Consider the following 27,941-nt stretch of genomic DNA (forward strand, 5'->3'; position numbering starts at 1 on the left):
AAATTTAGCAGAGAAAAAAAATTCCTTAGCATCAGTTCTTACACTTTCGACACAGTCTTTTCCGCCATAATTCAAAACAAAACCCTTAAACATATTTTCAAAAACTATCAAAACAGATGATAAACTTCTGGCTCTGTGTCTTGGCTAGTTTCTATCATTTGGGGAATTTACTCTGTGAGTCTAGACCGATCTTGAGCACGCGAACCTGTGTGGAAACGGCGGCACCCCCGGCTTCCGCAGCTGGAGGGCGTGGTGCATGTGACGTCATCACCACTGGGCGCAGGCGACGGCGTTCTGTGGCTCTCCGCGTGCGGTGTCGCTGTCGCCGGCTCTGAGGCAGAGCGGATCGCAGCAGCCGGCTTGTTTCAGCTGGTTGTCAGCTCGCGTCGGGTCCCGCGGAGATGGCAGACGATCTGGGAGACTTGTGGTGGGAGAACCAGCCGGCCGCCGCCAGCAGCCCAGGTACCCGCTCGCCCGCCCGCCTCCCACGTTGCTCCGCGCCAGGTCCTCGCTTCAGCCCCCTGGCCGCGCGTGGCAGTCGCCGTGGTCCGCCCGGAGGAGGGGCGCGGAGCTGAGGGAGCACCCGGCACCCCTGGGATAAGGGAGGGAGAGCCTGTCCTACGTGAAACTAGAGGGACCCAGTGTGGAGGGGTCCCTTCCCAAGCTCTCACTTTCATTTACTTGTCTTTTTCCTTGAAACTACGTAAAATGTTTTTGTACAAAGAGGCAGTGTGGCGTAGGGGTCATCAGTAATTCCTGAACTAGGTTCAGGCAGTGGAATTCAAATCAGATTCTCCGCTGTCACTGACAACACATTGCCTCTGTAGAAAGAGTAATGCTAACGTCTTTTCAAAAATTGTTATGAAGATGATTTAAAGCTGTACAGCTCAGTACAATGCTTGCTGCATAGTATATGCCCACAATATTAGTATAATGTGTTCTTTATAACATGTAGTTTGAGGCAACAGGGGACTTAAATAAAGGTCATCTTTTTGAACTCTGCTGTTTTACAAATAAGGAATGTGACCTAAAGATACTCATTAGCAAATTCACTTAGCTAGTTGGTGTCAGAAACAAAACTATTTTCCAAAGCGTTTAATTAACACGGCTCTAACAATTTTTCTTACCCTTCTGGAAGCAGTAGGCATTTTATTTCAAAGTCAAGTCGTATTAAATAACAAGGCCCCAGAGTGGCTTTGAATATAAGGTTTAGCATGCAGTGATTCCTGTTTTGGTTGCTGTCTCAGGTCACCCTCCAAGGTTACAAGGTCTGCCTCTCTGTATTTTGAGGATAACATCAAAGTTAGATATCCATTTGCCTTGACCTCAGAACCATCACATGATAAACACTGGTGGGGTTGACAAGTTGAGGAGATTTCTCAGGGTGAAACTGAAAGTTAGAGCATGGATTCTGTGATTGAAGAGAAAAAGCCACGTCAGTCCAGTGGAGTATGGGAGTCTGGATCCCAGGTTTGAGACTGGACTGAAGATGTAGAATAGCAGGCACCAAAGTACAGTGAGAAGCAAACCGGAAAGTAAAGTTGAATAAAAATAGCTTGTTCGTAGGAATGCACAGCACTGTCCCTACACCTTTTGAAGAGTGTTTTTCCCGTGATTCTGCAGCACGTTTTGAGTCTTTGGTGCCACCTCTCACCATATACATCACGAGAAAATGAAAATGGTAATGTTCAGAAATATCAGGAGTCAGTGGGCAGTAATGCCGCTTTTCATTTGTTCCCTGGCAGTGCTGAAGCATGTATATGGTGGTTCTGTTGAACTTGCCTATATTGGGTTTCATGGTTTAAGTTGATGAGGACGACTGACCAGGTCTCTCTTACTGTGTGCTAAATCCTTTCCATTTCCTTCCTTCCCTTTTTGAGATGGAGCTTTCCTTATGTAGTCCATACTAGCCTTAAACTCTTTTTTTTTTTCGACACAGGGTTTCTCTGTAGCTTTGGTGCCTGTCCCCGGAACTAGCTCTTGTAGACCAGGCTGGCCTCAAACTCACAGAGATCCACCCGCCTCTGCTTCCCGAGTGCTGGGATTAAAGGCGTGTGCCACCACCGCCCAGCCCCTAGCCTTAAACTCTTAATTCTCCTGTCTCAGCCTACTTGTTATGTCATGTATTGTTGTGGTGGCTTTATGAATGCTAGCTGATTGTTTGATCTCCTCAAGTCTGCCAAGAAGTAGTTACTGTCTTCCTTATTTTATGCTTGACGAAACAGAAGTACTGAGATGCGAAATGATTAGCGTGGGACTCTTGTTGAGTGAGGTAGCTCTTGTTCATATTCAGATGATCTGAAATCAGTCTTTGCACTTATATTTTTTGTGGTAATAATTCTTATGATCAAAGGTAAGAATCTCTAAGTAAACAATCCGTTACTGATTTTTAAAGATTTTAAAATTTGTATGCATTATGCATATTGTTATCGAACTGTGTCTATTGACTCCTCTGTCTGATTTCATTCAGACTGTTTTGCCTGTATACCTTGAGAAACATCTTTTTGTCAGTAATGGAGATGTAATCCCCATAGGTGATTTATACTCAAATCTCAAACAGCTCGATGGCTTCTGAAGAATTTGTTATTTTATATGAATGCCAAGTGTAAGTGATGTAAATCTGCCTTGTCTCCACACTTCCATATTTCAGTTCCCACAACCCATCAGTTTCACAAAAGCTTTTGTGATGTGTTGTTCCCTTAATGGTCCTACATCTCCAGGTCCTGTTGTGTCTCCTTCCAGAAGTTACCCCAAATCTTTCTTTGCATTTTCCCCATTGACGTATATACTGTTGCTCTAATTTGTATTAGCCCACTGTGGTAAGTTCAAAATAGAGAGACTCCAGCGCCGTTATTTGTCCCTCAGCTACCAGAGAAGTCAGATCAGAAAACCGGGTAAAGCCCCAAAAGCGTTCTCAGCCACAGTAAATCTCATTGCCATGGCTAGTTTTTCACTGCTGACAGTGGCTCAGCAACACTGGCCATCACTTTATTGCCCAACAGACTCCATTCCTTTTGTCTCAGGCCCTTGAGGTGGCTGTACCACGCTGCCCTCCAATTTTAGTGACTAGCTCTTAACGTAGGAAGTCAGTTCAGATGTCACCTCCCTGAGAAGCAGCTCCTGTTTAGCCTAGATCAGCGCTGTGGGTGCTCTTCTGATTGGCAGGTCCTTTAGTACTGTCTGCTGTTTGTCTTGTTAAATCACTGTCTCCTGGCACTGGAAGGTAGCTCCATGTGAGCCCAACTTGGCTTTCCCCCATCCTTTATAGCCATATCTTACCTAAAGACCTTACGCTGCCGAAGATGCTCAATTACATGGAAGACTTGCCAAAATCCTGTGCCCTACAATAGTGTCTTAACTATCCTTCATTAAATTTGTTTTACTATTTTTTAAGCCAGGATTTTACTATGTAGCCCAGATTGCTGGCCTGAAATTTCCCCGCCTTGGCCTCTTGAGTGCTAGGGTTAGAAGTACTCACTTCCCTGCTCACCTGGATGTAGTGTTATAAATTGCGGAAAGGGGACAATAAATAGACTCCTGCTTCGTAAATGAGACTATAATTTATGGAGAGGACAGTCTCTGTAACCTAGAGTGAACGGAGTGATTCTTGGTTAGTGATTGCTGACAAGAGCATTGTGGGTATTCTTCAAACTATGTTGCTTTATTGATGCAAAATTTCTTCTGGAATGATTTGGTGGGGGAACACAGGATCTCTGAATAGCTAAGGTTGCTTGTCTTCTTATTTACCTTTTTTTCTTCCCAAAGTTAGACTTTTACAGTATAATTCAATGTGTAGGTATCGTACATATTGTGAAACATTGTCTGAGCTATGCGATCAGGTTGGGGACGTTTCGTGTAGATGTTGGCATCACTCATAGAGAACCAGCTTCAGAGCACGATGTTTTCAGGGTTATTTATTGATGTCAGCTCTACAAATAACACAACAGAATGAATGTTTGAGGGCACAATTCAGGATGCATTTTTAAACACAAGAGGAAGTAAAGAAAAAGAGACTACATTTTCAGTCATGTTCTGTCCTTGAAAACTGCTAGATGGACAGTCAAACAGCCTGGGAGACTTTATAGAATCTGCACAGTTCTCACAAACACTGAACTGAGTGATTCTTGACAACAGCTTATGAAAGTTTGAAAGTACAGATGTGCAAATCTTTCTCCAAATCATACATACATACATTTCCTGATACAATTTTGCTAGGAATCCATGAGTTTCATAAAAAATACCCTTCATAAATGTAGAAGGCCTTTCATTTCCTCTTTTGTGTTTAACAATGATACATAACATTATTCAGTACTACAAATCCTTAGAGGTTTTGTATTGGTTTTGACTTTGTTTTGAGAAAGGTTCTCACTATCTAGCCCAGGTTGGCCTTGAACTGGAAATCCCACTGCTTTGAACTAGCCTTTGTTGCTCTAGCTTGTCCATTGCTGGTATTATAGCATGTGCCACTCTGCCCTGCCTTTGACCTGTTCTTGATCTAATGATCTGCCATTGAATACATAGATGGTATGCAGTTTTCTAAACGTTTCGTGAATATCTTGAAATGTAATTTTCTCATTTTCACCAACTTTCATAGAATGCTATATTGAATTCTTGAATTGCAAGTGTTACTTTGAGAAATTAGATTAGGGTAGAGTGGTTAAGTGTTCTGTTCCTGGGTTTCTTGCTAAAGTAGTTCGGACTAGCCCTGTGGTTAGCTAACTTTTTTTTTGTATGTATTTGTCTACGTAGTAGGAATCTACTACAAATGCTAAGTTTTTACAGATCCAATCATCATTTTTAAACTACTCAGCCTTGATGTTTTAGTGTAAGAGTAGACAATATGAAAACAAATGAGTGTAACTGTGTTCTAATAAAACTTCATAAGCAATGAAATTTGAGTATTATGTAAATTTCTTGTCATAAAATAGTCTTGTTTTGATTTCTTTCAGCATATCACAGTTATTCTTAGCCTGCCTGTCAAATGCGGTGAGATAATAGAATTTTAGCCTACACAGCTTGAATATGTTGCTTTCATCCTAGGGTATTATATATTCTCTGGAAGGAATTTAAATTATATCCCAGACAAAACTGGGTTTTACTAGTTACCCTAGGATTCAGTCCACAGTTCTGTTAGATACTAGACCAGTTACATTCTGATTAAAAGTATTCATGATTTCAAAAAGTGAGACTAGTAACCCAGAGATCACCAAAGAAGAGTAAACAAAGGACAAGTAGGACTCTTGGCATAAAGCTGGCATATTTTTTTAAGGAGTTTCGTTATTTTTATTCACTTGGATTTTTATCTGTTTTTAAAAATATAATCACACTCTAAAATTATAGGACATTCTCTTTCTGGGATTTCACAAATTCTGACAATCTCACATATGTACATGGTGTGTTGTGTCTGTTTTCACCCTTGTTACCTCTCAGTCCCTTTCACTCCTGTTAAACCCATTCTTCCTAGGGAGCCCCCCCCCACTTCCATGTATGATAGCTTCTCTTAGGTACTTTTAATCCCCCCCCCTTCATAATGGGCACATTTCTTTTGCAGGGTTATGCTGGGGTGACAGGATTCTTTATTTCACTTGCTTTATATGTCAAACACTATGTTGTAGAAATTCAAGTCATATTCAGTTCTTAGTTGCATTGCATATTATGTCTTAGATACTGCTTGGAGTAAGCCTGTGTTGTGATTGGTAATTCTTTGGTTAAAATGGAACATTTTGTGATACTTTTGTCTTAATGAGAGTACTTGATTACCATTTCAAGGTGGATTACTGCTGATGATCATAGAAATGTCCATAATTATTTTAGATTTTTTTCTTTTTGCTACTTTGAACAGTATCTTGCATTATTTTTTTTTCCTTACTCATGAATTTATGTCATCTAGACATAAAGCGTACTTGAGAAAGTCCCAGCAGGGGGAGAAAACAAGGTTAAAACCTTCAGTATACAAACAACATTTTATGTTTCTTTTTGAGATATAACTTTCCTGGACACTTTGTTTTTCTGAGACTGTTGATAGTATATATTATTTTTCCTGTTGAAATTTTCAATTTTATTTTATTCTTATATGTGTGGGTGTTTTGCCTTCGTGTATGTTTGCTCACCGTGTGTGCAGTGTCCATGGTGGCCAGAAAGTTGTGTCAGAATTCCCTACCAGAGCCTCAGCATTTTTTTTTTTTTTGGAGACACTATAACAGCTCAGGCTGTCCTCACACTCATGATCCTTCTCTCTCTCTCTCTCTCTCTCTCTCTCTCTCTCTCTCTCTCTCTCTCTCTCTCTCTCTGTCTCTCTCTCTCTTTTTTTTTTGATTTTTCGAGACAGGGTTTCTCCATAGCTTTTGGTTCCTGTCCTGGAACTAGCTCTTGTAGATCAGGCTGGCCTCGAACTCACAGAGATCCGCCTGCCTCTGCCTCCCAGTGCTGGGATTAAAGGCGTGCGCCACCACCGCCCGGCTATGATCCTTTCTCTTCTGCCTCCTGATTCTGCTCCAGAGCGGTAGGAGTATGAGATGGTACCCAGGCATAACTATTTTCCCATCCCTATCATACTTCACTGCTGTCTCTTAAGCCTCGTTTCTCACTTGTGTCTTGTGTGAATGGCCTTTCTCTAGCTCATTCCTCATCTTGAATTTACTTGAGTTGTATTAAACGCCTGTCTTTTCTCAGCATGCTGCTGTGTACACTATGTGTGTCTTGCTTTTGGCGTCAGAATTTCCTGATCTTCATTCATAGGCTCTTTTCTATTCACTTACGGCTTGCTTTTAACTTGGACTTCTCTTTCTGTCTTGTAACTCATTATCCTCCCCACAGTCTTCCTCTACCACTTGCTTGATGCTGTACACCATTTCTCTTGAGCTTGCATAGCTCAGTGCTGCCCAACTCCCTCCTTTTCCTCCTCCTATTCCTTCCTCTCTTTCCCCCATCTCTCTCTTCATTAAATGGCCCCTGGGTGTATGCATTGAAATAGGTTGGCCATGTGAGTACGGGAATGGCAGTTCCTTGGCTTCTGCTCTGGGGCTCATTGTAGAAAGCTAGCTGACGTGTAATCCTCGGTCAGGAGGATTTCTTCCAGGCCCATGCCTCCAGTGTTCCCTGATGGGTCATAGAAATCAGTGGCACCCCCAGGCCCTGAGGTTTTGTGAAGGCATGAAATCTGTTTAGTCAAAAATGCCTCATCTTAGAAATGTCATGGTGCCCGTGTCCACACTGAACCTGAATTACTCCTTTCTCTTGATTCAGTGACACGGTCTTGAATGAGATTTTTTTTTTGAAAAAGCAAAAATCCATTTGGAAATTGGTCATGCACTGCTTCTTTGAGCATGCCCTTTAGCAGGTCCATCAACCTGTGAGCCGTAGGTCAGTTGGCTTCTTCACCATTTCTTGGAGAGATGGCCATTCCTCTCTGGCCTTCAGTAATTGTAGCTTCCCAGATGCTTCTGGAGATGAATCTTCCTAGACAGTACATAGGTATGACTTACCTTTTCCCTTCTATGTGGAGGAATGTGTTAGCAGTGACAGTTCTTATGATGTGTAATTTCTCACAGCCATTTTGGTGACTAGGCTTAGCCATAGGTCCCAGGGCTATTTTGCAGGAAAGTCTACTGATGCCTGTAGATTTGGGTTTGGGGATCCTTGTTGGAATTTTCTGCTTGCATACTCCTTTGATCTTGAATCAAACAACAGCAGCAACAACAAAGATAAAAGGTAGTTATTATATGATTTATATGATTGGAAGAAAATTGTCATTTTTCAAGGCATGTAGTTAGTTTGGAGGTTTGACTCTGAAAGCACACGGTTCTGGGAATCTATTTCCTAAAATATTTGATGGGAAAATATTTTAGGAAAATGTTTCTGCAAACTCCTTTTGTATATGTGCTTTAATTATAGTGGTGAACACAGAGGGAGACCAGTTCTTGCTGATCATTGTTGGGGGAAATAAACAAGAGAAGTGTCCCAAACTATTGTCAGAGAGCTATGAGATCTCCAGAGGACATTTCTTGTTCACTGCATCTGAGATCTTCAGGAGGAAAGCAGCATTTGACTGGGCCCTCAAGGAACTGCTGTAGGCTATGAGATGAGGGAATGCTGTTGTTAATGTTCTTTCTTGATTCAGGAAAACATCCAACCCAGTTTAGAAATGGAGTGTTTCAAATTAGGTTGCATATGAGAGGCGGGATGGGAATGTAGATTGCTGCCACATAGAGAAAACGCCTCATTCATCATAGGGACATGTTGGAAGAGAGTGGCTTGAAGTGGGAGATGGGACACATTGCCGAGTAGAGTTGTCTACTGTTTGCTATTGGTGGAGGCCGAATGTGAAAAGAGTCACATAACCTGAGTGATCACACAGTAGGTTAGCAGAGTTAAATAGATTGCTAAGAACTATTAGATTTTAACTTTTTAAAGGGAAAAAATGCTTCCTTAAAGAATGAGAATATTTAAGAGTACTTGCTGGCACTCAGGAGGCAGAGGCTGGTGGATCTCTGTGAGTTCAAGGCCAGCCTGTGTATCAAGTACTATGTGACTTAGTCATTTTTTTGGCGACCTTTTCTAGGAGAAACTAAAATAAAGGTAAAGGTAGTTGTTTTAGCATTAATTAGAATGAAAAAAATGTATATAGACAACTTTTTTTTTCTTTTGGTTTTCTGAGATAGAGTTTCTCTGTGTAACAGTTTTGGCTGGCCTGGAACTAGCTCTTGTAGACCAGGCTGGCCTCAAACTCACTGAGATCAGCCTGCCTCTGACTCCCAAGTGCTGGGATTAAAGGCAAGCAGCACCACCGCCCAACTAGAAAACAATTCTTAATAATATGAGGGTATGGTATGAATTAATGTATGATTATATAAAAACACTGTGCTGTTATTGCATAGCGATGCTTTTGAAGTTACAGGGAAATGCTTCCACAGAAATGTTAAGAAACTGAATTTAAAAATTAAAACATGCATATTAAATACTTATATATGATATAAGAGAAAGAACTACAGATTGACTGTCCCTGGGGATCAGAAGTATTTTGAATGTCTGAACTTTGGGGGCTTATTTACATATCTACAATGAGATCCACATCTAAACACAGAAGCCATTGTTTCAGTTGTACATTACTCTGTACATAGAACGGCTGTAGCTTTATACACTATTTTTACTGAAACAGTGTTTTAACCACAACATGTCATGTGAGGTCAGATGCTCATGACACTGTAATGACACTGGAAAGTTAGGTTTATAGCATGTTCAATTCCAAATTAGGGGTACTCAGCCTGTAGATGAATAGGAGTCTATGATATTAGTGGTCTGCTGAGGTTAGTGGTATTGTAAGTGTTCTTTGTTAGCCTCAACATTTTCTACAAGATCATACAATTAAGAGATGCTATAGTAAACTGTCAAGAGATGAAAAATGAAAATTCTCAGTGATGAGGGCATTTCTGTGAATATCATCTACATCATTGAACCACAAACAACAAAAGCTACAGTTGAAACCCGTTTCACCCTTTCCAGAAGAGGTTTTTGTGATGCCCTTAACTTTTTCAAGAATTATAGGACTTTTCCAATTTAGTGTTGAAAGTTCGTGATGTGGGCCTATTTAAACCTTTGTGTGGGTGTGTGGGAAGCCACGCTTTTAATAAAATCTCAAGGGTGATTGGCTCTGATATACGTGGTCAGCTTACCATACTTAGAGAACCTCTGCTGAGGCTGAGGCTCTTTTAGATGGAAACCTTTTCTTTCACAGTGAACTCTCACCTGCAAGGTAGGGAAAATTTGGCACTATGAAGTTTTAGCGCTGCTTGACAGTGGTTCACTTGGTAGGATGTTTGTGGTTGAAGTACCTGGCCTACCCAGATGCTATGTCAGAGCTGAAGATGCTTGTCTGGGAGTTGGGTCAGGGCAGGTGTGTTTTATGAACACCACAGGCCTCTGTCCCCACCTGACAGCCAGCGCAGTAGTGGTGGAGCTTATAAGCAACACTGCTAAGGTAACTTGAAGAGAATTGCCTGAGGTGTTGAGAATTCACAGGCTCCAAAGTTCACAAGTTGGGCTTTAGTTTCACCACACACTTTTTACCTCTAGGTGGCAGCAAAGACTAATTATTTTTTAGGACAGCCTTGACTGCCATTCCCCCCAATTGTGTTGGGCAGAGGATAAGGGAATGATGCTGGTTTTCCTTCCTTCCTTCCTTCCTTCCTTCCTTCCTTCCTTCCTTCCTTCCTTCCTTCCTTCCTTCCTTCCTTCCTTCCTTCCTCCCTCCCTCCCTCCCTCCCTCCCTCCCTCCCTCTCTCTCTTTCTTTCTTTCTTTCTTTCCCCCCTCTCTCCCTCCCTCCCTCCTTCCCTTCCTTCCTTTCCTTTTTTCCAAGTATGAAATTCATACTTGGACTCGTTTCTGTAAATGAAGTACGGAGCTATAAAATGTGTCATCTCTTGGATCATTTTTATAGAATGTTATGTTAAAAAGCTCCAAGAAAGTTTCTTTCTAAATTTGGAGTGCATATTGCAAGAGAGACTCTTGCTTTGTGGCTCTTTTAAGACCACACAGTGACTGTTCTACTCAAAAGCTCCTGGGCTCCGTCAGAAAGCACATGTCTGGGAGGGGATTAAGCAAGTTGGAAAGTTCATTCATAGGAGAAAAATGGTTTTGTTTTCATTTTTTTAAATTTATTTTATCTTTAGTTAACCTGAAGGGTGCTGCTATTCGGAACAGAAAACAAGTGTGAAGAATGATGGGTTCACGGAACAAAAGCCCTATCTAGAAAACAATAGGGGGAAAAAGTGTATTTGTGAGGTAAATTCATTAAGTTCTCAGAGTTTTACCTTGTTTTGTCCATTGGTTTCTAAAAAGAAACTCAGCATTCTCTAGGACTCTGTTTGCCACAGGTCACTTAGATGGCAATGAGAATCTCCATGACCAAAAGAAGTGCAGGTGCTTGTGACGTTTTCAGTTTTGATCAGTCTAAGCCTCTAGCCACCTTCCTTATGAATCATGTGTTGTTTTCTGTCATCACAGAAAACAAGCCTCAGAAGACACAGCAGAGCATTGGACGATGAGGGAGCTAGCACATTCTGCATAGACAGCTGCAATCGGGATGTTTCTTTTTCTCACAAGGAAATTAGTGTTTACATGCTTTGGACATTTTGGTGATGTATTAGCATCATATTGTTTGAGAAGGCAGTGTTTTTTCAGTAGCAGGCTTGGTTCCAGAACTGCAAAAGGCCCTTAATCATGCCCTTTGCTCTAGATACTGAGGAGACTTCTAAAGACTTCAGCTCTGACTTGTCCTTGAGAAGTGGGAGGTGAATTCAGAGCTTCCTGACTCCTTTGCGACCCAGCTGTGGTATGCTTGGTCAAGGTTGTGTTTTTCAAGGTGACAGTTTTTTGTTGTTGTTTTAAGTTTCTTTTCATTTAATTGTGTTTAATACCCAAATGGGTGTGCAGTGCTGAAGAGATCCTGATAGATGTAGTGATGAAAGAGGAAATGCTGAGCCAGGAAACAGCCCCTTGAAATAGGACTACTTTCATTTCTTTTGTCTTTTTTATTGTTTGGCAAATCACCACTAATTTGTGGGTGGGAGGGAACAGTGGAAATAACAGATAATAAATCTGGCAAATAGCCCAAATTTTCATATGTTGCTTTGCTTTCTTATCTTTTGATTTTTCTCAGAACTTTTCCATTATTTAATGAAACATTACTCCTTACAGTTTTAGTTTTATATGGCAAGAGGCCCTTCACAGGGAGACATTATAGCTTCATTTTCTCATTCCCACTGGCCTCCCGTGAAAGGACACTTGGTTCTAACTTACTGCCTGTCCCAGCACTATGCTGTATTGGAGACTGTCCACTTTCTGAGTGAGGATTCAAGTGTACCTTTGTTCTCTAATGTAATGCACGTTTTGGTTGTACCTAGTCCCTCACGATTTCTTTTTGTTGTAATTACATGTAGGTACAAGGGTTATTCCAAGAATAAACGTTGAAATATAGTTTTCAAACCACTCCTAACCCAAATGCTCACATTTTGTGTAAACATAACACTGCATCTAGAAATGACGGTAAAAAGATACACTAACCTGAACAGCTGTCTTCATTGCTTATGCTGTTAGTCATTTACTTCCTTCTTTGGTCTCTGCTTTATTCTTTCTTTATTTCTCTTAAATTTTATTTTATTTTTGTTTGAGACAGAATTTCACTGTTGTAGCTCGGATTGGCCTGGAAATTAGTATGTAGATGGGGATGTTTTCAAATTCACAGAGATCCCCCTACCTCTGTTGCCCAAATTCTGGGATTAAGGTATTCCATCACCAACTTCTTTTTTTTTTTTTTTTGTTGGGTTTGCTGAGGCTAGAGAAATTCTAGACCTGAGGAATTCTAGATGATTCTGCACAAACTGGGCAATAACTGTGTGTTGTGGAAACATGGATGTGTTTGAGAAAGCGAAAGCTGTTTCTTGCATTTGAGGTTACATTATAGGAGAGGTACCCTATGGCAGGGCAAAAATAAATGCTGTGCTGAAGCTACAGTGTTTTAGAAGAGTTCCTGGAAATCCACAGGCAGACTGGAAATTAGCGGGCGGTATATCAAAGACTAGAAAGAGAATATGAGGAGCAAAGAAAGTCCAGTCCTGGAAACAGGTGCAGGCTAAGAAGGCCAGACTGTCTGAAGGAAGAGAGATAGCACCATTATCCTGAGAGTGAAGAGTGTGGTGAGTATCAGAGGAAGAGGAAGTGCACAAGGAGGCCAGCCCTGGTAGGAGTTTGGAGCAGCCATTTTCTGGGTGTTGATGTAAGTGTTGTTATTTGATGCAAGGCCAGGCAATTGCAGTGACCTGAAATCTGGGGTGAAAATTAATTTAGAAAGATGAGGGTTATATATAGTCCAAATATGCTAAAGTACCACCTGTGCTGAGGTCTGGATTAAGGAGCTGGTAGCACAGATAGGAAATATGGTAGGCAGAGAAGGAAATAGGGAGAATAGCAAACTGGATAGGGAGCCCTGGGAAGAGAGGTTTCCAGGTCGTCAGCCTGGATGATGAGGAAGAAGCAGGACAAAAAGCCTTAAGGGGGGCAGTGTAAGTGGTGTGTCTGTGTGTGTGTAACTGTTTAGTAGCATTGAAATTTTGGAGATGTTAATAGAGAACCCTGGTAGAGAAAAAAAAATCATCATTTGTTGTCTAGGCAGAATACTACTTCTGCATCCCTTTCATAGAATTAGAAATGAATTTTTAAGAGGCCTTTCTTATGTCTGAATCTTTCTACAAGGCTACAAAACTTTATTGAGAATGAACTAGTACTGAGAAAACCTCCTTTGAAAAAAAAAGCATTTCTTCCAATTACATGATTGGCCTGCAGGAAAGGAAATCCTGCCCTCTTTGCCAGTGACCTTTCTGGCCACCTTAGCCATTGTGTCTGGACAAGCAGACAGATTACATAAACTTGCACTCTGGAGAGATTTGCCACTTCTTGGCACTAAAGTGTGCAGTAATGACAGGATATCCCCCTCTGTGCAGATTTCCTTCCTCATTGGCAGTCTGAGAAGATTTGGAATGTGGCCATAGTTGATAGGTTTCACCAAAAAAAAAAAAAGAAAGAAAGAATAAAAGAAAAAAGAAAGATACAAAAACAAATCTCACTGGTAATCATTCATTGTTTTTCCTACTGTTTTCATTGCTTTCTTTGAAGCTAAAATCAGAAATCACAGAAGCAGTCAAAATTTTTCAAATTCTCTGTAATGGATCTTATTATTATTATAATCAGAGAAGAATATATATGCAATATGGGCTGCTTATGAATGTTACTCTGCGAAATGTCCTCAGTGTGATTGCAGATGACTTTCTCCCTTACTCTCTAAAGGAGAAGCCTGTTGTGGCTCTGTTAACAGTTTTTAGTTAACTTCTCTTCGGATTAAAGCCCACTAGTGTGTTTGGTTTTAGATGATACAAGCAATTGCTACAATATATTTGGGCAAAATGTCATCAAAAGTCAAAACAGAAAAAGAAGTAGCTTGTTCTTTTCTCTGCTTCCCCCTTTTTAAAAAGAGAGGAAACAAGCCCACCAATAGGAAGGGATTCTTGAGGAATATTTTGAGTTGTTTAGAGGGTGATTGTATTGAATTTTTTTGTTTGTTTTGTTTTTCAAGACAGAGTTTCTCTGTAGCTTTGGAGCCTGTCCTGGAACTAGCTCTTGTAGACCAGGCTGGTCTCGAACTCACAGAAATCCACCTGCCTCTGCCTCCTAAGTGCTGGGATTAAAGGTGTGCGCCATCGCCCCCCCCCCCCCCCCCCGTGGTTGTATTGAAAAGGGCTTTATATGCTTTTAATTGTTATGAGGGAACACATGGGAGGGCAATTTGAAGACTTTGATTTGAAGTGGCAGTTTTGATATGGATACCTTCTTTGCTTATATTTATTATAACCCTGAATTAGAAACAGAATTTAACACTGATCAAATTGAATCCTAACATTTCCCCTGACTGGAAAAGTGGACAGTTTTTTTTTTCTTATGGGAGCATCAGTTTTTCCTTAATAAGATTATATTGCTTAAAAAGTAATTTCCTAATTTATGGCATACAAACTAGGAAAAATTTCTAGGCTTTTGAAAAGTCAGGGTCCTTATTTAGTGTAGATTATGTTAATGATTCTTGTCTTTATGAACTAGACTGTGAACCCTGATGGACATTCCCAAAGGAAGTAATTATCTGGACTATTGAGACAGTCATTATCTTCTAAATTTCAGTGTTCTTGGTTGTAATGCTTCTCTCGGATCATAGTCACTCACTTCTGATGCTTTTTTGTTTGTCCCCATTGAAGATTATATAATTTAGTTATGTAATAATTATATTAGCTATATAATTGTATCACATAATGAGTTGATGATTATATTAATTCTCCACACACATTAATGGCCCATCCAAAGCCCATTCTTCATGCTTGGTGCTTGTGTGTTTTACTTGCAGAATCATGTGTTAGGGGAGAGTGGACTCTGTCTGTAGCCCTGGTTTGCTCTGAGAACTATCTCTTGATGATGAGAACATGAAAGGTTATTTGGGTCTTTGCTTGCTTCATAGAAAATGTAGTCCTTCCCACACCTGTCATTGTGTGGGTCTTGGCCTTTTCACATTTAGGATCTATTGACCTAACAGTAGCTATAGAATTCAGAAAATGTTGGAGGGAAAACTAAGTCACTATTGGCTGTAGTGATCGTGGATGTTTATGAGAAGTGAGCTTTGGGCTAGATCTCTCTGGGTAGGTTCTGTTTCACTTGCTCAGAAATGTGACTGTTTAATCCATATAGAACAGTGGCGGGTGAGCCCTTCCTGGGTTCAAGAGTGCTCTGAGCATTGTTGGTTGAATGGCATATATCTGCGGCCGAACAGAGAGGTAGGTACTGTTAGGCAACTTGTCTTATCACCGTAGGCAGTACACTGGTGTTTCTATTGCTTCACCCTGCACTGAAGTAGTTTCTCGCGTTGCCATGAAAAGAGAATAGGACGATGAGAGAGGCCTGTCTTCCACAGGTCAGCTTTCTAATAGAAAACCTCGAAAGTCTGTTTTAATTTATCTCTAAAATTGACAGAATATCCCTCCTTTTAAGAGTTATTTTAAAATGAAATTTTTTATAAAGGACTCATTTTCTCTCACCCACTCTCATCCCCCTCCCCATTACGTGGCTCTAATAACCAGAAGCCCTTTAAGACCACTTCCTGTCTCTGTGTTCAAAGTCCTTTATAATCTGACTGGCCTGTTCCCTTACTTAACCTTATCCCAGCCCCAGCCATCTCAGCTTGCACACTTTCTCCTCTCCTGCCTGCTCCATATCTCTGCCATGTGGGCATCTCCTAGAACCATTCTTCTGTCTTCGTATCCTAGGCCATCTCACTGGTCCCTGTTCTTACCTCACCTGTTCCTCAGATCTAGTCCTGAAGTCCTAGCCTTCTACAACCTGCAGTCCTAATGTTTATACAGTTCCTTCTTTGGAGCTGTTGCTACTGCAGAACTGGCTTATAGAGTTCTTTCATCTCTCTGATGTAATGGTTTTCAGCAAGGGGGTAGAACATCTGGAAATACTTCTTGTTTCTTCTGGAGAGATGCTATGTGGCATCTAATGAATAAAAGCCAGAGGGTCCTAAACATCCTATGATGGTAAAGAATACCCCCTGCCATTGCCCTCAACAGAGAATTATCAGACCCATCCTGTCATTAATACTGAGGCTGTATAATCCTCCATTTGGTGGGGTTAGGGCTTATATGATGAATAGACTCTTAGAGAAGGAACACAAATGGTAAGAAGCCATCTACTAGTTTTGGTATGTGCCAATGAAAGTCTGTTTTCTGAAGGAAAATAAAGTTGTCAGGTAGAGCCACTCGTGATTTTAGAGTCAATCTCTTTTTTTCACAGAAGTTAAATGACTTGTCCAAGACCCTTACAACTAATTGAAAAAGGCATGAGACAGAATTTGACCTTAGTCCCGTGCAGTCCTTCATCTCCAGTTTATTGGTAGCAGTGTATCGTTTTCTATTGTAAATGTTTGTGACACCCAGTGATTGTTATTTCCTCACTAAGTTGTCAAAGGAAGAGTCTGATCCTTATAATACCCAGTGTTGACTGGGAGGCACACAGTATGTTCATTTGTCGTGATCAGTGGATCGATCACTTGTGTTCATGTGGTGCTTTGAGGAAAAGGTGCCACTGCTAAGACTTTGAATGTTACTGAGTCACTTGAGTAACTTTTCTGTTAGTAAACCCACCTGCAGCTATCCAGAGAACACAGAAGAATTTGTGGGTCTTTAAAGTCTAAGCTTAAACATGAGTGACCTATATGAAAAATAAAACAAGCTGGGTTTGATACCATATGCCAGTAACCACAGCACTTAAGAGTGAAAGCAAGAAGATCAGTTCAAGGTCATCTTCGGCTATTAATACAGAGTGTCAGTTTTAGGTTAGACATGAAACCCTTTCTTAAACAAACAGCCTGCATCACTATGCCTAGCTTATCTCTGATGACTCCTCAAAGGATAATCATACAGAATCACTTGGCTAAGAAATCTTCCTTCCTTCACTTTCCAGTTTGACTAATAGTTTTAACAGAAGTGTTAAAATGAGGCTGTAGTTAAGGGGATTTCCCTGAAGTGGCTGACAAATGCGAGGGTTAGTCAAGAGTGCATCTCACGACAGTTTCTTAAGTGTAAAGCCCGTTGTTCTGAGGAGATGCGGACAGACTTGTTAATGCTGCCACATGAACAGTGTTAATTCATTATCAAATTATTAAAATACTCAGAGGTGTTAGCCCCTTATCTCAGTGGATTCTAAGGATTCTTTAGGTGCCTTTCAGGATGCTTGCTTCTGATGTACTGGATCATACAGAAGTACTTTAGTTCTCAGGGTCCCTCAGTGAGAAAGGAAAGGGCTTGGTGTTTAAATAAAAATCAATTTAACAGGATTTCAGTTTTGTGAACTTTATTAGCAAGGCACTAGTCTTTCTTGTGTTTGCTTCACTGGGTCCTAAGGTAAATGTAGTGCTTTGTTTTGGTTCTTCAGAGTGCACTCTTAAGTGTGTATGGGCCCAAGAAGTGCTATAGAGATACATTGGGGATCTGGGATTTGAGAAAGAGACAGAGCTTGTTGGTGTCAGACCCTTCTGCCCAAGTTCACTTAAAGATTCAGGAATTGATACTTTGCTAGTTATGAAACTGGGAATATTTCTACCTAATAAAATAGTTGCTTTTATTGAGCTTTCCTTTCTAATAAAAAGAAAACCTGGAGAATAAAGCCTGCTTTCTATTTTAGCCTCTAGAGGGCAAAATAGTCTCGTTTCCTGGAACAGGTGTAAAATAAGAGTGGAGGGAATACTTGCCAGTAGCAATACAAAAATTTCTATAGCTGTGAAATTCCAACTTCAGACTGCAAACCAAGCAGAGGATTTGTTAGAAGTAGCTTAGATGTACTTCCTTCTAGAGATCCTGGTTTGATAGCACTGGGGGAACTTAGTGTTGGCATAAGGGGAATCACATATGGATGTCTTGGTTTAACTTATTTACACATGGATCATAAGACTGCTTGCTGTGGTTGGAAAGTAGTACGGTGGCAGAATGCTTGTCTTGAATTTAGGAGGCCCTGGGTTTAATAGCCAATACCACCAAAAGAAAAAAAATGTGGTTTTCCCAATTATATTTTCTCTTGCCATTTCTTCTTTGGATGTCATGACCATGTACCTCATGTCTACAGCCATGGCGCTGTAAAAGAGAATTATGGGGACCTTCCAAGTAGAATTCCTATAGTCCTGATATCATTTTGCACAGGCATAGGCTAAGCATCCCTAATTTGAAAACTTGAAATCTGAAGTGCTCCAAAACACAAATCCCTTGAGCACTTACATAACACTCCAAGTGAAAAACTTCATGCTATACAACTTAACTTTGTGTATAAAATTATCTTAAAATACTGTATAAAATCTTTAGGTTAAATATCTATGTGTATGAAACATAAAAGAATCTCATGTTTTGACTTTGGTTCCATCTCCAAGATATCTTATGTGTGTTTTGAATATTCTTAGGGAAAAAAATCAAATAAAAAAATCTGAAACACTTCTAAACATTTCTGATGGTTTTACGCCCTGTATAGGAATCCTATTATATATGTAAAGATGCATTCCTTATAATGTGATGTCCTTCTAGCAAAGATGCTAATGTTATTTTGAGTTTTTGTTGTTGTTGTTTGTTTTTTGAGGCAGGGTTTCTACTAGTTCTTGTAGACCAGGCTGGCCTCGAACTCACAGAGATCCGCCTGCCTCTGCCTCCTGAGTGTTAAAATTAAAGGTGTGCACCACTACTGTCCAGCTTCGTAATGTTATTTTTACCCATAAAGAACAGTGGCAGCATTTGGGAAAGGTTCTGCCTTTGCTTGCTTTTGTTTCATTGGATTTTTTGTTTGTTTGATTGATTGAGACAATGTCTTGCTATGCAGCCCTAGCTGTCCTGGAACCCCTGCCTCAGTCTCCTGAGTGCTGGCGTGGTCTCACCAGTCGACTCTGTATTTAGCTTGCCATTACTTGCCCCTGATCCTACAACAAAAACTACTAGCTAAGACTCCTATGGATTTTAAATGGAAAAAAGAACTTGCTGAACTACTGAAATATGTGGCAGAATTCTGCAGTTCAAAAAGATAATGAAATAATGGGACTTTGAGTAAGATGAAATTTGGTTTTGAAGCAGGGACTCAGACCAATGAAAGAAAGTAGGAGCTTCTCAGATAGATATATGTAAACCTTGGGGCTGAGGAGACCACGCAGTTATGAGCACTGCCCATATCCACACAGAGACACAGGTACACACAACATTAAGAAAATGATCATCAAAATCAAAAAGAACAATCTTTAGTCAGCCCCTCATGGGACAGTGCATCCCTCTTCTCCACATATTTCATATGAAGCTTTTCCAGCATCACTTCCTTTAATCTCCTGGGTTTGGGGGCATGTCTAAGTAAATGAATGAAAGAAAATTATGTAATCTCACTTCTAAACTCGGTCTTCCTCTCTCCTTTTGCACACAAATGTATGTCTATCACAGATACATACAGTGTTTAAGAAACTTAAAATTAAAGCCAAGGATTCATTTTATCTATCTATCAATCTATCAATCAATCTATCTATCTATCTATCTATCTATCTATCTATCTATCTATCTATCTATCATGTTATAGAATCCTTTAACTTTAGATAGCAGGTAGTGACATTTCTAATAAACTGCATTTGGTTTACTAAGAGAAGCTACCAAAGTTAGTTTTGATGTGTTAGTTATTTCACCCTCCTAAAAGAGAGAATCTTAGAGTTTCTGCAAATTTGTAGTCAACGATTAACCAGGAGGCCTGTTTATAGTTGAGATCAGCAACAGATGATAAAATGATCATTTGCGCATTGTAATCGTAGAGCACATAGGGCTTTTGTTATCGCAAAGAATTGCTGTGGATCACATAAAAATTTTTTTAAAAAAAAGGAATCCTTGTGTCTGGTTGGGCTGATGGCCATCTAGAACTTCCAAACTCTTACTATTACAGTATGCCAAGAGTGGTTCCCCCTCCCCGGATTGCTTGGGTCGTTCACATGGATGATGAGAAGAACCCCCTGTTGGTCCTCTCTGTGTCCTTCCCCAGTGCTTTGAAAATAAGTGTTCTGTCTATGCCTTTATGTAACAAAACCAGAAAGACTGTTCTTGAATTCTTCCTAGTTTCTGTTTATAATCTGTGTTTAGTTGATTGATACCCTTCAGAGATCACATGTGCCTCTCTGGTTTAGTGGCTATCCAAGGAGCTCTTGTAGCTCTCTTTACATTGTCTTCTTTGAGGACTGCAGTGATCTGTGTAGTTTCTTTTAGAGTTCTAGCCCAGCTTGACTTAAAAATAGCTTTGAAAACAGTGAGACCATCATGTATTTTGTAATACAGTTGGGTCTCTGCCGATTCCCAAGACAAATGTGTTTAAACAGAAGCTTTCTCATTCATCATCAGCCTCAGCTTTCATCCACATTTACTTAATGATGATGCAAGCCCACAGCCGTGATGTTGCAGTCCATCACCATGGAAGTGTTTCTGTCAACAGCTCCTTGCTTTGCAAAATAAAATTGATTTTACAGGGGAAAGGAAGCTACCTTTTACTTTTGAAAGATCTTCTCAGTGTGCCTGAATGTCTAGATGAACTTCATTTAAAATCAGGAACTGGCAATAAAATTGAGTACACTAAATTAACAGTTAAGAGTGTGGAAAGTAAATGGAAAGAGGAAAGTGCTGATTAGCTGCTTTGAAGTCATCCTTTTAGAATGTCACTTGGGAACTAGGTTTGTAATTTAAAATGTTCCTTTAAAGACTATATTCTCCGCTCAGAGATGTGGAGCATTCTCAAGGGCTACTAGGAGTTAGGTGTCACAGTGTCTATTGGGGGCCATGTAAGAGGTCCAACAGGCAGCATTAGAACTCCTGGAACATGACTTGATGTTTGGCAAAGACACACTCGAGTGAGCCTTGGAGAGGCAACGCCTCAAGGACTGTATGTCCTGAGGACCTCATGCTGTTATTGAGCATAGCTCTGATTGTTGCCTTTCTGGTCACCACATCCCTCATAATCTGTGGGTTGTATGAAAGCTGATTTCAGGGGGGTTTATTGCCCCTCACTGGGCAGTGTTACAGGTACTTAAAATAATAGTGATTGACTTTTTCCAAGCTTTGTAATGATTCTACCACCACCCTTAAAAAGAATTTACACATGTAGAATTGTTAGTAGGTTAGGTTAAGATGTTATTGTTAATGGCTTTGAGTTAGAAAATCTTGGGGAACAGTTTAAAGTTTAGAAAGGCACATAGTTGAGTGAGGGACTCAGAGGTCAAAAAATAAGAATAATGATAGCCTGGCCATCGTTGTCTAACATATCTTTCTTGCTAGAATGGATTGGTAATCAAAGGTGATGAATAATTCCTTGTACCCATTTCTGCCTTCAGCTTCCTGATATAAAAACTGATAATAAGTGGGTATGTATGTACCTTGAGTATTTAAAGTAGAACTAACTGGTGGTTTTTCATATATAAAAGTTTAGATTTCTTTTAAGATTTTTCTTTATAAGATTATCTTTTGAGATAAATAATAAAGTGATCCTTTCTTTGCTAAATGCAGTCTGCCAGCAAAAGAACTAGCTGAGAAAAATACCTTGCTTGCTTATACTTTGTTAATCTATAACAAGTTGCTTGGACATAAATGTATGTGAATTCTTGGTACAATTGGTTTTTCATGTGAAATATGTAAAATATTTAATCATGTAAGGGATATGGAAATCATGCTTTTTTAACTTGTATTTGTTGTAATCATTGACTTAAAAAATAGTATGTATCCACATTGTAATTTTTATACTACTTGAAAGATTTTGCTGGGGTATATAAACCGTAAAGAAAAAAGTAAAGTTAGTTAGAAGGAAGACATGAAGAGAGACAGAAGGGAAACATCTGAGTAGAAGAACAGAACAGAAAAAAATAGAGCAGAACAAACAACAGAATAATAAAATGAAGAACGAAACTTTGGCCCTTAGAAAAATCCTCGTGTATCTGTTTGTCTGTCCAGTAGTCACCTGCTCTGCGTCTCCTCTTCATTTCCTCTAACCTGCTGAAGGCTTGCCATTCATCAGCACTCAGGTGGGATCCTAACATGTTTGAGATGTATGTGTGTGTTTCCCTCTTTTGCCAGCCCCAGGGAGTTAAGTTTTGCCCCATTTGCTGCCCCCAGAGAGTTAAGTTTTACTCCCTCAGATAGAAAAGCCAATTTGAGTGATTAGTTCACTGACTCCATGAACTAATCGTCAACTAATCCTTGAACTGACCCCCTCAGTCCCCAGGCTGCTGAAGGCTGGTCCTCAGAGCAGTCATAGTCTGGGAGGCTTGGCTAAGTTTCTTCACGTACGCTAGGAATGGCATAACACCCACAGAAGAAATCACAGTATCACATGGCCTCTGCTGCCATGCAGCATGATTATTTTTTAAAAGGTCTTAAAACTTGTGCTCCTAACTATCTGCAGCTTTTATTTGCTTCTTGAGAGGATTTTCAGAAATATAAATTGTATGTTTCTGATTGTAGCCTTACTCACAAGCAGGGTAGGGCAGCACCCACATGAAGTAATCCAAACTGTTTTGGGAACCAAATAACACAGAGCAAGAATGACACTTTTGTTTTGAAGCAGAGTGCTCAGAAGTTTATGTCATAGTGGCTGACTCCAGATTTAGATGTAATATATGCTTTATGGGAATTACAGTCTGTTGGAGAAATGTAGTCAATCCTTGATAGTCAAGGTAACCTTGTATTTCCAAGTGTGCTTTCTGGCTTCCTGTCACATTCCCAAGCTTTTAACATTAGCTTATATATGTACTCACTAATAACAAATTATTTAATATTACTTTATCCTGGTATCTGTAAACATTTACTGACTTCCTAATAGCCCTCCGTTGAGCACCAGGAATATTAAGATACATTTCAAGAATGGCATTAAGCTTGCCATAATTATTTTGGTTCATTTTAAGTCGTGGAGATAAAATTTTTATTTATTTGAACCACTCTCGCCTTCTCTAATATGTGACAAGAACTATATATTGACAAATATGTTCTGCTTGTTTTTTTAAAGGAGAATTAATGGGCATTATAAGCAGAAAATAAAATGATGTCGTACATGCAGATATATAACAAAATGATCAAATGGAAATTCAGCAAGCAATGACAAAAGTAACAAACTATTTACTGTTTTATCATGTTAAGTAATTCACCAAGACAAGTTGCAGTCAAATTAAAGTGAGTTATGGAAAATGAAATACATAAAGATGTATTTATACAAGTGCAGACTAAATATTTTCCATACAGGTATGTAAATGAAAAGATATACAGTAAGTGCACACTCCACTCGGTTACTATGCAGGCAACACGTAGTTAGTTCCAGCTACTCTTGTATATAGTCCATGCACAAGTCTTCCCAAAGTACATGTTTAGTCATTCTTTTGGGGAATTTGGAGGGACGATTAAAAAGGGACTGAGTTCCTTGCAAGAGTATCAGTATGAACTAGATGAGGGTGAGGGTGGTCAGTTATATATATTACTTACTGTAATTTGTGATTGTCGAGGAAGAGGTGTGGCTGTTGGTGTAATAGTAATACTGCTGGTGACTTTATTGGTTGTTTTGTTTAGTGCCCCATTAGTTAAGCCTTGAGTTCTGTTATCCTGCAGGGGCGCTGAGGGGCTGGCAGGTCTCACGGGGCTGGCGACAGCTTGCATGTAAGGACTTCCTAAGTGAATGTGGATTTTATTATCCTCAGTAGTTATCACACTTGAACTGTTACTGTTTGAACGTTGAAACTGCCATGATGACTGCCGGTCTGGGGAGACTCTGAAAATTGCGTGCTTGGCAGTGATTTCTATTGGCTCTGGGGAGCGACCCTGCTCAGGAGAACTAGCCGAACCAGCCATAGCCAAAACCTGAATAGGTGACATTGTCCTTTCCGGAGTTACAGAACCACAGGACTCTGGGGTCTGTGCTCTGGCAAAGGTTGCCATGGTAACTGGGGGCATAGTTTGCTCCAAGTTCACAAGACTTTCTGTAGAGGTTTTGGACTTCACTGGTGATATGGAGGCATTTTGGAGAATGGTGATCCTTTGCTTTGGGGTGCCACAGTTTGGTATCACTGCTGTGCTGGTGTACGAGTGAGGACTCTCTGTGGTTGGACTTGTGATTTCAAGAGTGGCTGTATTTTGGGCATGGTCTGGAGTTACCTTTATGTGAAGAGGCTGCCCAGGAGTGTGACTTAGGACTAGATCTCCAGGTTGCACAAAGTTACCATTGGACTTAGTTTGTATTTTTCCATTCTGGGGGTGGCCCTCCTTGGATTTCATCCAAGGAATCCATAGTTTCCTGTTCATAGGAAGGGGAGTAGATGGATTGCATTTGAAGGACAGCACAGATTCCTCATTAGGGTCCTCATCTTGGTCCTCACTCTCCTCATATAACTGACCATTGATGACTGCTCGTTCTAGAGGGATGAGGCTCTTGTAGTCTGGTGGCTCATTGTCTACTACTTCTGTTTGAACTTCTTTAGAAAATACTTGAGGGTCAGAGATTCTTCTTCCATTGAGATTAGGTCGGAGGCTCTTATTAAAATGCCGATACCTTTCTAACTCTTTAGTAAGGGTTTCAATCTCTCTTCCTAAATCTCTGTTCCTGTTTTCCTGTTGATTTAGTTTCTTTTGCAGGACTGAGTAGTCTCCCTGGAGGTGACATATTAGGTCCTCTGTTGCTATGTACTCGTGCATTTTCTCTTTTAATGCATCCACTTCTCTTGACAGATGGCCTGACTTCGCCTCTTCTTCTTGGAGCCTCTTGAAAAGCCATTGCTCATGGCTGGATTCTGTCTTTTCTGCTAACTTGTACTTGGCAAGTTCCATTTTAACATGTTCCAGCTCTTCAGACAGAAATTGAGCCTTGTCCCTCTCGTTAGCATACTTCCGTTCTAAGGTCTCGTACTCATCTTCTGTTTTCATGAGGTCATCTTCAATGGCTTTCATATCCTTTAGCTTCAGCTTCAGCCTTTCCACTTCTTGAGAGAGCTCTTTAATCTTATTGTTTTCTTGGTGTAATGCTGTTGTGTACTTACTGGAGTCTTGATTTAATTTGTTTTTTACAAAATCTTTCTCAATTGCTTCCAGTGATTGAAGCCTGTTTTTTAATATATTCACTTTGGACAATAGATCATGTCCTTTTTCTTCTTCTGCTTTGAGTTTATTTCTGAGATCATCTCTCTCCTTGGTTACACTGCACATCTTCTCTTCCGCATCAGTTTTGGACTTGAGCGCCCTTTTAGTTTCCTCAGTTAACTTCTCGGTCACTGTTGTCACTTTACTTTGCTCTGCCTGGAGCTGGGAGGCAGTGGTTTGTAACTTATCTTCAGTTTGCTTTAATTTTTCGCTCATTGTTTTCCGTTCATCTACAAGCATTACAGTTAATGTTTTCAGTTTAGTTAAATCATCCTTTAGGGTGAATTCTGTCTTTTCCAGCCGACTTTCAATGGCTTCTAGCTCTTTGATCCTGGTGTTTAAACTCTCCAGTTCTTCAGCCAGCTGCTTTGTGGTCATCTTTTCTTTTTCTAAATTGCATTTCAGAGAGTAGCATTCTTGTTTGCTTTTGTCTAAAGCATCTTCTAATTTTTCCAGAGCCGTAATCCTTTTACTAAGTTTTTCAACCTCTAGTTTGAAGTCTTTACTCTGTGCCGCCTCTTTCTCAAGCCTCTTATTGAGATCTCTGCACTGCTCCTCCATTTTTATGAGCTCCTCATCTTTCCCCTCCATATCCAGCACACGCTTCCTGAGTTCATCCACTTCAGCCATAATGCCAGTGTTTCCATATTCTCCCTTGTTGATCTTTTCTTTTATATCTTGCAGCTCCTCTTCGGCTTTTCTTAAAGACCTATTGGTCTCTTCTAACTCATCAATTTGTCGGCTGAGCGCCGCCAGCTTTTGTCGGAGTTGGTGATTTTGACTGTCCTCGTTGGTGAGCTTCGCCATAATTTTGTCTTGGTTCTGGTGAAATGCTGCGGTCTGTGTTTGCAGTTCTTTTTCTAGGCTGGTTGCTTTCTGCTCTTCTTCCTGAGCTCTGGCTTCAGCAAGGGCTAGTTTAGCATGTGTTTCCTTTGCCCTTGTGGTCAGGTCTTGGATTGTCTGTCTTTGAAGGGCAAGCTGAGCTGTAAGTCTTTGTTGTTCATCCACCACCATCAAAGCAAAAGACTTCAGCTTGGTCAGCTCTTCTTTCAGAGCCTTGATCCTCTTCTCCTTTTCTTGCACCTTCCTCTCCTGGGACTCAGTTTCTTGATCAATTAGCTTCTTTAATCTGAAATGTACAAGAGCACATGAAGTTAGTGCTTTAGTAATTCTTCAGCTGTTATTAATTTAAAATAACTGTATCAGTTCATAGATAACATCCAGAGAAGTTTCTGAATTCGATGAGGAAGGAGAATCTTTATTTTAAAGAAAAAATTGATACCCTGCCCCCTCCTTTAAAATTTGATTAGCATTGAAGTTCACTGGAAGCCTTAGAAGAGGACAGACTATAATGTTTGTTTTAAACTGTATGTGTAACATAATCAGTAACCTGAAGGCTGTAAAGATGGATACAGACTTGAGATTTCAGTTCGACTTGGTTTTAAAACTACACCTGCCCACACCAGCTAATTAGCCTACATAGTTCTTCCTCGTATTATCTTAGGGGCTTCTTGTGAAAGTGAGGCAATTCATCTAACATTATTGCCGTCCTGGCATTTGGTAAACATTTGATAAATGTTGCCATGGTGCTTTTTAAATTACTAATTCTTGTCCTGTATCAAGTGGCTTGCTTGAGCTATTGTGTATGTGATATATTACTAGTTACTGTTTAACGCCTTGGTTATTAGTTAAGATAGCATTTCATTCAGTTTGTCTAGAAGTTATAACAGCACAGATGGATCTCTTTGTGTATTCAAACTTTGGTTTGCACTAATAAGATAGCATCTTTGGAACCACTTCACTTGTGCCTTTATCTGCCTACTCATTTAAGAGGGGGAACTAAGAGTCAATGGAGTTAAGGTTTGGAGCGCCATAATATAGGGAAGAACAAGGAGTTTGACAGCAAAGAGCTTGGTGATAAAAATCCAGGGCTAGGAATGGAGGGACTGTTAGCAGGAACATAGTAAATCCCTCTTAAATGACTATTTCAACATACTATTTTTTCTTTATTTAAAATTATCCTTCATAACAGGAGGATATTTTACATGCAGAATAAAAGGTCTGTTCCATGCACTTGGTTACCTCTGTAAAGAAGGTACAGTTTTAAACTTGTGAGTCTCTTAATTATACTGGGAACGGGCTAATTATAGAGGATGTAATTGCAGCTCTGCAGCACTGTGCAGAAACTAACAGAATGGAGTCCCTGAGAAGGACTCGGCTTGCTTCAGAATGTAAATATGTGCTTTCTAATCAATCTTGTAGAGTTCATAATGTGTTGATAAACCTGTTATCATCTATCCGTCTAATTATGTATTGTTGAGTTGGGGTCTCCCTGTGCACCCAAGGCTGGCTTCTAACTTGTCCTCTTGAGGCTGGATTTGAACATGTGGTCCTTTTTTCCTCCTTTTGGATTATAGTATTCCACCATGCCTGGCATAATAAATCTTTTTCTATTTGTTAGTTAATTAACCAATCTGTTGTCTCTTATCCTTGCACCAGAACACTTAAAATTAAGAGTCTGAGAGAACATTTTTTAAAGAAACAAATTTGGGACAGTCTGGGGAATAAAGTCTTCTTTATGAGATCCTAATCTGTTCTCTCTGTAATTATACCACACAGGAAGGGAAAACCCCATAGTGTAAGAGTTATTAAACTTTTGGAGGACAGACTCTCCTTTTAGTTTGTCCTGTTTT

At 40.1% G+C, this 27,941-nt stretch overlaps 2 protein-coding genes across 6 annotated transcripts in view; one reads left to right on the forward strand and one right to left on the reverse strand.

Annotated features, from left to right (window-relative positions):
* The first annotated feature begins 263 nt into the window (after positions 1-263).
* The window catches only part of Cmss1 (cms1 ribosomal small subunit homolog), a 292,336-nt gene continuing 264,658 nt past the window's right edge, over positions 264-27,941 (forward strand). Inside the window, exon 1 of one of the 3 annotated variants that reach the window (XM_075961886.1) lies at positions 264-462. In XM_075961886.1, coding sequence (XP_075818001.1) covers positions 402-462 — 61 coding nt within the window. In that variant the 5' untranslated portion in view covers positions 264-401. The remainder of the gene's footprint in view (positions 463-27,941) is intronic. The other 2 variants (XM_075961911.1, XM_075961903.1) reach the window with 2 other exon arrangements.
* The window catches only part of Filip1l (filamin A interacting protein 1 like), a 241,563-nt gene continuing 217,538 nt past the window's right edge, over positions 3,917-27,941 (reverse strand). For all 3 annotated transcript variants that reach the window (XM_075961843.1, XM_075961854.1, XM_075961862.1), the window contains 2 exons: positions 23,605-26,377; positions 3,917-7,672 (listed from right to left, as the gene is read on the reverse strand). In XM_075961843.1, coding sequence (XP_075817958.1) covers positions 7,481-7,672; positions 23,605-26,377 — 2,965 coding nt within the window. In that variant the 3' untranslated portion in view covers positions 3,917-7,480. The remainder of the gene's footprint in view (positions 7,673-23,604; positions 26,378-27,941) is intronic.

This window comes from Microtus pennsylvanicus, chromosome 1, assembly GCF_037038515.1.
Source record: "Microtus pennsylvanicus isolate mMicPen1 chromosome 1, mMicPen1.hap1, whole genome shotgun sequence".
NCBI classification, from domain to species: domain Eukaryota; kingdom Metazoa; phylum Chordata; class Mammalia; order Rodentia; family Cricetidae; genus Microtus; species Microtus pennsylvanicus.